The 8,432-nt window shown below is 53.9% G+C and overlaps 2 protein-coding genes across 2 annotated transcripts in view; one reads left to right on the top strand and one right to left on the bottom strand.

Annotated features, from left to right (window-relative positions):
- The window catches only part of Reep6 (receptor accessory protein 6), a 6,817-nt gene extending 2,573 nt beyond the window's left edge, over window positions 1-4,244 (bottom strand). The window contains exons 1-4 of the mRNA XM_013022695.1: window positions 4,076-4,244; window positions 973-1,066; window positions 756-894; window positions 341-509 (exon numbers count right to left, since the gene is read on the bottom strand). Of these exons, the coding sequence (XP_012878149.1) occupies window positions 341-509; window positions 756-894; window positions 973-1,066; window positions 4,076-4,190 (517 nt within the window). The 5' untranslated portion in view covers window positions 4,191-4,244. The remainder of the gene's footprint in view (window positions 1-340; window positions 510-755; window positions 895-972; window positions 1,067-4,075) is intronic.
- Window positions 4,245-5,128: 884 nt separating this feature from the next.
- The window catches only part of Pcsk4 (proprotein convertase subtilisin/kexin type 4), a 10,628-nt gene continuing 7,324 nt past the window's right edge, over window positions 5,129-8,432 (top strand). The window contains exons 1-3 of the mRNA XM_013022694.1: window positions 5,129-5,323; window positions 5,639-5,743; window positions 5,888-5,954. Coding sequence (XP_012878148.1) covers window positions 5,129-5,323; window positions 5,639-5,743; window positions 5,888-5,954 — 367 coding nt within the window. The remainder of the gene's footprint in view (window positions 5,324-5,638; window positions 5,744-5,887; window positions 5,955-8,432) is intronic.

Raw genomic sequence — 8,432 nt, 5'->3', positions numbered from 1 at the left:
CTGTCCCTCAGCTCTTCAGCTCAAAGCTAGCGCTCTACCACTTGAGCCACAGCGCCACTTCCGGCTTTTTTCTTTTTGCTTATGTGGTGCTGAGGAATCGGACCCAGGGCCTCAGGCATGCAAGGCAAGTGCTCTACCACTGAGCCACCTTCCCAGCCCCTCCATGAGAATCTTATCTCCAATAAACTATCAAAAAGCCATAAATAGAGCTGTGGCTCAAGTGGTTGAGCACTTTAACCTGAAGTGGAAAAGCTAAGAGACAGCAACCAGGCCTTGAGTTCAAGCCCCAGGATTGGCATAAATGAACCAAAGGCAGCCATGTGTCTCCCCCAATACCCACCGTCCCTGGTTACTCCTGCTGCTGCGTCCAGAGCTTTGCTGCTGAGATGGCTCAGGGCGCGGTCCACGGCTGCGTGATGCTTTAGGAAGAGTGGTCGAACGACGCGGTGATATAGTATTAGGGCTCCGTTCCACTGCCCCGGACTCATGCAGAACAACAGGAAGGCGCACTGTGCAGATAGGGCATGGGGGAAGCGGGGAGCAGTCACACCCAATGTCCAGCCTTGGGACCCTGGGCAGAGCTGTGCCTCTACCCTCAGACAGTCCTGGGCTGGCTGTGTTGACCCATCCCAGCCCCAGACTTCTTTCTGATCATCCCTGCCTCCTCTATTCCCAGGTGTGTGGCTACAGTTCTAGTGATTCCTCCCCTCTTCCTTCCCCGCCCACCCCCCCCAGGCCAAGGCTGCACTGTCCACCTTGCCCGCGTAGTAGAAAGGGAACCAGAACAGGAGTAGATCGCTGAAGAACTCGGCCAGACCGAACAGAGCGTACACCACCCAGTATGTGAGCCACACAGTGTCGTCTTCTTTGCTTGGGCTTTCGATAGCCTTGATTCTGTAGGGAGGAGGTGATGGCAGGTCCAAGGGGCTATCTGGGGACCTCCTCCCTCTCCCCCTCCCACATTGGACTCACGAAGCATATGCGGGGTATACAAATCCGATTAGATTGCACAGAAGAGAGGCCCCGTAGCCGAATAGAAGGTATAAGCTTAGCAGAGTGACGGCTCCTGTGGGGAAGATGGAGAGACAGGGAGTGGGACGGGGGCCTGGGCTGCTTTGTGTCAACCTCCTGGACCCATGTGTAACCATCTTCCCACCCCCAGCTCTGGCTTAGTGACACCTCAGGACTGCATGGGTTGGCTCTGGAGCACCTGTGGATTCCCTAGGACTGCCTTGAGTCTAATGTCTTCTGTCTGTAATAGAAATATGTCTGTCTCCCTCCTAGGGCTGTCAGTTCAAGGACAAGCTTGACTCGGGGCTCCAGCTGAATTGTGGAGTATGTGCAAGAAGAGCCGTCCAATATGTTTGTTGAATCACTAAAGGTCTGTGTGCAAATATCTCATTCCAGGCCCTATGGGAAGAGTTAGGAAGAGACCAGCTACTGTCTCAGCACAGGGTCTCTACCTTGTCACTGATGACATTTGGGTCTGTCCTGTGGTCTAGGGTACTGGCTACTGCAAGGTATTGAGTATAACATCACTGGTCTCTACCCATTCCCTACCAGCAGCACTGCAAAGGTCCCCATGCATCCCCAAATATCTCTGGGGAGAGTGTCGTCCCCTTTTGAGAGCCTATCTTAAAAAGAGGTAGGAAAGCTCACATCTGGATGCCCCAGAGCGAGGAAGGCCTCTCTGAGCCTTTCACAGCTTGACATTAAGGCTGTCTGAACATTTCCTCATGTGTAAGAGGGGGTGGTAACGCCTCCACCTCTCAGGGTTGCTGGGCTGTTAGCAAACTCTTCCTTTCTGCACATGTTTAGAGGCATTTTCTGGCCCTCCAATACTTCCAGTCATGGAGAATAAGAGGGGAAAAAAATAGAGGAGAAGGTGGGACAGGAGCTCAGCTACCATCAGGAATTTGAGTCTGAAATGGATAAAAGAAAAACTGCAGCCAGGCGCTGGTGGCTCATGCCTGTAATCCTAGCTACTCAGGAGGCTGAGATCTGAGGATCTCGGTTCAAAGCCAGCCAGAGCAGGAAAGTCCGTGATACTCTTATCTCCAATAAACCACTAGAAACCCAGAAGTGGTGGTGTGGCTCAAGCAGTAGAGTGCTCGCCTTGAGCTGAAGAGCGCAGAGACAGCGCCCAAGCCCAGAGTTCGAGCCCCATGACCGACCAAAAGAAGAAAAGAAAAGAAAAACTGCATCTAGTAGGTGCTGATTGTCTGCTTAGCTATGTGCCTTCTGTAACTTATCCAACAACAAAGCACATAGGCTAGGAGTGGGGGATTGCCTGAGTAAACCTTTGCTCCCCCAAGGCTGCAGAGAGAGTTCCAGGTCACCTGCCCTTCCCTCCACCAAGGCAGGCACTCTACCACTTGAGCCACAGCACCACTTCTGGTTTTCTTGTGGTTAATTGGAGATAAGAGTCTCACAGACTTTGCTGTCTGAACTGTGATCCTCAGATCTGAGCCTCTTGAGTAGCTAGGATTATAGGCATGAGCCTCCAGTGACTGACCTTCCACCTGCTTTTTTTTTTTGGTCTGTCTTGGGGCCTGAACTCTGGGCCTGGGCGCTGTCCCTCAGCTCTTCAGCTCAAGGCTAGCATTCTACCACTTGAGCCATAGTGCCACTTCTGGCTTTTTCTGCTTCTGTGGTGCTGAGGAGTCAAACCTAGGGCCTCATGTATGTGAGGCAAGCGCTCTACCACTGAGCCACCTTCCCAGCCCCAACCTGCTTTTTAGTCTCAGCCCTCCAGAACCTCAGAGCAGAAGGGCCCCCAGAAAGCCTATGATTCCTGTCAGTTACCTGGGGCATAGGTTGGCAGTTTGCATTAGGTGAAGTGCAAGGGTTACTGTATGGTATTAGGGGGAAAGGGGAGTCACCCCTCCCTGGCATTGATGGTAAGGGAGGAAGAGCTCTCCTAAGACGTCAGTTCCCTAAATCTCTTTTGTTGCAGTGTCAGCAGTTGGAAGCTAATCTTGAAGTGGGGGAAGGGATCAGCAACAGAGAGGACAGGGGAGGCAGTTTCTCACACAGTCCCTGCCTCCATGTGCCTCAGTTTACTTCCCAGTGATACCCAGCTGGCCCCTCCCTCCTAATGCTCTATGACCTAAATTCCCCCACCCAGTGGTACCAGTGATGTGGAAAGCCAGAGCAAAGGTCAGGAACCTACAAGTAAGGCAGACAGACACAGCTGGGGCAAGCCACCAGGCTGAGTTGCAGTGGAGGCTGGTAACAGGAGGCCTTGAGGGTCTGGGCACTGATTTCACATCTCCCTAAGACAGCCTAACGGAAGCCTCCACACAGGAGTCCTCCAGTTGTGAAAAATGGAAGGAAGCTAGACTCCTCCAATCTCTCCCCAGAGAGTGTTTTTTAAAAAATAAATGACACTGTCTTCCACCTAGGGTTCCCCCGGATTCAAAGTGTCTGAGCATTGAAGAAACATACTATGCTCGCCAGACTGTCATTGTTACAATGGGTTGTGTTGTGAATTCTCCTTTTTCCAGGGCCCCAATTACAGGTGTCAAACAACCCAATGGATGTCCAAGGAGAGCAGGTAGGACAAGAGAACGCTGACAGCCTCCCAAAGCGCAGGGGAGGAGGGTCCCCTCCAGGGCCTCTCCTCAGACAAAACTGGACATGTCTTCTAGACGTGATGCGAGGCTGGGATCTACCAGGAAAGGGGTCGTGGGAACACGGGACACTGGCGGCTGGAATGCCCTCTGATCACCCAAGGCGGGCTAAGCAACTGGAAGAACTGGACCTGAGTCTGGCGGACACCCAGGGCCCCAAGAAGGGGGCCAGGGACGACAGAGGTACTTGGACTACAGGAAGGTGCTGCGGGACCTAGGGGTGGTCCTTTCCCAAGGTCGCATATTGCAGCCGGGCAAGGGGCCATGAATGGATTCAAGATCGACCCCAGACCCAGCTCCCCTCCCCAGGATCTCCGCTGGGCAATGGAGCGCGCGCTCCACCCGGACCGGATTCCCGATGCCAGGGCCATTCGGAGAGGTGCTGAGGCCCGAGACCTCGATGCCCAGGGCCTCGGTGTGCCCGTCGCTGAAATGGGGCTCACCCACGGCCAGATAACGCTTCTCGACACCGGTCCAGGCTTCGAGCCATCCGAGTGTTTCGGTGGCTAGATTCCTGTGTTGCAGAAAGCGCTCGAACCTCTGTCGCAGGCCGTCCATGGCCCCGGCGGCCCCGGCGTTGGCAGCTCGAACTTGTCCGCTTCCCAGTACACCTACCCCTTGGCTTCTGCTCAGCCATGCCCGGGCGCGGGCTGCCCTGCTCCGCCCCCGGCCCGGACTCCGTCCCCGCCCCCCCGCCAGGGCCAATGGGAGGGCAGGGCGGACAAAGGAGGTGGGGCCTGCCCCGTCTCCCCCGCCGCATTGCCCTCTGGCGGACGGCGGCCCGGACCGTAGGAACTCATCAGGGAGAGGGCGGGGCGCAGCGGCCTGGCGCTCTGATTGGTCGAGAGGAAGTGGTACGTAACTGATTGGAAAGGTGGCGTCAGGGCCGGGATTATTGGCTGCGCTTTTGAGGTGGGTGGAGCTAGAGAGAAGAGACACCTGGCTAGGGTGGGAAGACCAGGTGGGAGGGGCCAGGTAAAGGCCAGAGCTGATTGGAGAAGCAGAAGAGTCATTGGTGAAGCCGAAAGAAGGGCGGGGTTGATCATAAAGGAGGCGGGGCGGGGTCTAAGGGGCGGAGACAGGGAAGGTGTAGTGGAAGGAGGCGGGACTAGTCGCAGATAAGAGCCAGGGCTAGTTTCTGAGGGAGGGGTATTTGTAAGAAAGTGGGCGGAACCAAATAAAGTTTGAGAATCGGCTCCCGCAGTACAACATTAAACCTGCTTCTCCGGGCCAGAGAGGGCGTCCCTGTGTAAATGGACAGGTTGAGGCTCCAGAAGGCTTAGGTCTGCGGGCAAGCTTTCTCCCGCTCTCCACCCCCCACGATTTCCGTCGGACCTCCCGCCCCTCGTTGGGAGAGGGATCCGCCAGGCCCTCAAGGAGTCGGAAGCCTCGGGGTTGCTATGGTGCTGGGGGCGGGGCGGGCGCCGGGCCGACTCGGCGGTTTGGCCGAGGGTGGGACCTCCAGCTGCCCCGCCCCTGGCCCCGCCCCCGCCGCCATGCGGCTCGCCCCAACTGCGCTGTGGTTGAGCCTGGCCGTGGCCCTCAACCTGGCCCCCTTCGGGCCCCTGGCTGTAGGGTGGGCATCGGCCCGAGCCCCCATCTATGTCAGCAGTTGGGCCGTGCGGGTGACCCAAGGTTATCAGGAGGCTGAGCGCCTCTCACGCAAATTCGGCTTCGTCAATCTAGGGCAGGTGGGTGATCATGACTTGGATGGTTGGGAAGTGAAGGCTGGACCACTCCAGACTGACAGAGTGTCTTAGTCCCTGAGACCCCCCCCTCCTCCCACCACCATCACCACCACCCCCGCAAGTATCAAGAACCTCTGCTTACCCTTTCACTGCCATCTTTGCATTCTAGGCCTCCCAGTGTTTATGGGAAACCCCCTTACCTGGGCACTTGGGTGGGGGCGGGTGCACAGGGAAGGACCTGACCCCCTGCCTCCTCTGGGGGAGGGCTCTTTCAGAGGAGCTGGGTCCCAGCAGCACAGTTGCTCCTCACATTCCCAGATCTTCCCTGACGGGCAATATTTCCACCTGCGGCATCGGGGTGTGGTCCAGCAGTCCCTGACTCCACACTGGGGCCATCGCCTGCACCTCAAGAGAGACCCCAAGGTGAGCCTGGCTTTGGAGGCAGCCCTCTTAGAGTCTCAGCTACCCTCTGAGAGCTAACTCACCACCTTCTCTTATTCTTGTGATGGTTTATGAGTAATTCTGTGGCCTTTAGGGAGTCCCTAGCTGTCTTTAACGGGGACCCAGATGGAGGATGCATTCCTGAGCATGGCATTCAACACCACCAAGATCTGGCACATGGCGAGCACTGTGGGCCAGACTGGGTGGAGTCCTGTTGTAGAAAAGTCTTGGAACTCAGGAGACTGAGATCTGAGGATCACAGTTCAAAGCTAGCTTGGGCAGAAAAATCCATGAGACTCTTATCTCCAATAAACTACTCAGAAAAAGTCAGAGATGGCACTGTGGCTCAAGTGGTAGAGCGCTGCTGGCCTTGAGCACAGAGAGGCTCAGGGACAGTGCCCAGGCCCTGAGTTCAAACCCCAGGATTGTCAAAAAAGAAAAAGGAAAGAAAGAAAGCCCTTGGATACTAGGGTGAGGGCCTGGGATGGGCTCTGGAGAGCCATGTTTCTCAGGACATCTTGACTTCAGTGGACCCTTTTCCACCTGTTGCACTAGGGACTAAGAGAATGTCTGGTACACATTTTGCATGTGTACCATGTACCAGCATATACCATGGCTGCTCCCAAGCCTGAAAACAGGGACCAGCTCCCAAAATGAAAGCTAGGAGATGCCCCCAATCACTGAGATGGGGGTGAGAGAACACAAGCTGACAAATATAGGTAGTAAGGAGGAAGGCCAAAAAAGTCCAAGGAAAAGCAATCCTGGCTCTCAGAACAGCATGTGCAAAGGCCCTACGGTAGAAATTGATTTATAGGTTCTTGGCATATCAAGCCCAGTACTGTGCCAAGTGAGCAAGAGGGAGACCAGAAAGAGTTTTGTGGCTGGTGGTCAGGGAAGATGTGGGTGTGACCCTGGGGATATCTTGATCAGGGGAGGGAAAATTAAAAGCAGCTGGTTTGGGGAGTGATGCAAGACTTGGACAAAAGGACCTAGATGATCTGGGCAATAGTGGGTTACACCTATAATCGTAGTTGCTTAGGTTCTGAGATCTGAGGATCATAGTTTGAAGCCAGGCCAAGGAGAAAACTCCATGAAAATCCACCCCCCTTCTCTTTTTGCCCGTCCTGGAGCTTGAACTCAGGGCCTGGGTACTGTCTCCACTTGAACGATAGCGCCATTTCCAGCACTGGTTTCTTGTTTATGTGGTACTGAGGAATCGAACCCAGGGCTTCATACATGCTAGGCAAGCACTCTACCACTAAGCCACATTCCCAGCCCTCTGTGAAACTCTTATCTCCAATTAACTAGAAAAACACTGAAGTGTAGCTGTGGCTTAAGTGTAAAGAACTACCTTTGAGCAAAAAGCCAAACAAGAAAGGGAGGCCCCAGTACTGGCACTTGTGCATGCCACACACACACACACACACACACACACACACACACACACTACTGCATGCAGGTAGGGTGGATAGTTGGTGAAAAGAAGGGATAGAACCCAAAACACAGAGCCACCTTACAAAGATGGCAGAGGCAGGTTTGAACTTTCCCAGGATGGGTGGTCATACAGACTATCTTTTGAGGAAATAAGTAAGGCACACATATCAAAACTTTCCAAGTTGGGCACTGGTAGTTCATGCCTGGGTAATGGTTGCTGGTCAATGGTAGCTCACACCTGTAATCCTAGCTATGCAGGAGTCTGATATCTGAGGTTTGCAATTCAAAGTCAGACAGAAAACCCTTCAGACTCTTATTTCCAATGAACTACAAAAAAAGAAAAGAAAAGCTGGAAGTGTCAGTATGGCTCAAGTGGTAGGGCACCAGTCTCTCTTTTGTTGTTGCTGCTGTTGTTGGTTATGGGGACTGAACTGTGGGCCTGGGCGCTGTCCCTCAGCTCTTCAGCTCAAGGCCAGCGCTCCACTACTTGAGCCACAGCGCCACTTCCAGTTTATTTTTTGCTTATGTGGTCCTGAGGAATTGAACCCAGGGCCTCATGCATGCAAGGCAAGCACTCTATCGCTGAGCCACCTTCTCAGCCATAGAGCACCAGTCTTTTGGGGTTTTTTTGGTTTTGATTTTTGGTCGGTCGTGGGCTTGAACTCTGGATCTGGGCACTGTCCTCAGCTCTTCAGCTCAAGGCAAACTTAAGCCACTTAAGTCACAGCACCACTTCTAGAACACCAGTCTTGAGAGAGAGAGAGAACTAAGGGACAGCATCTAAGCCCTAAGTTCAAACTCCAGTATGGGAGTTTGAGTCAGGGCACAAATGGGTTTGGAAGGGATGAAAAGACTTGGACATGGCTGGGCGCCAGTGGCTCATGCCTGTAATCCTAGCTACTCAGGAGGCTGAGATCTGAGAATCACAGTTCAAAGCCAACCTGGCAGGAAAGTCTGTGAAACTTTTTTTTTTGGTCGGTCGTGGAACTTGAACTCTGGGCTTGGGCACTGTCCCTACGCTCTTCAGCTCAAGGCAAGCGCTCTACCGCATGAACCACAGTGTCAATTCTGGTTTTCTAGTGCTTTATTGGAGATAAGAGTCTCACAGACTTTCCTGCCCTGGCTGGCTTTGAACCGCGATCCTCAGATCTCAGCCTCCTGAGTAGCTAGGATTACAAGTGTGAGCCACCAGCACCCAGCTTGTGAAACTCTTATCTCCAATAAACCACCAGAAAAC

This window comes from Dipodomys ordii, unplaced genomic scaffold (assembly GCF_000151885.1).
Source record: "Dipodomys ordii isolate 6190 unplaced genomic scaffold, Dord_2.0 Scaffold64, whole genome shotgun sequence".
Lineage (NCBI taxonomy): Eukaryota > Metazoa > Chordata > Mammalia > Rodentia > Heteromyidae > Dipodomys > Dipodomys ordii.
The sequence above is the reverse complement of the archived record's forward strand: the minus strand, read 5'-3'. Positions and strand labels throughout refer to the sequence as shown.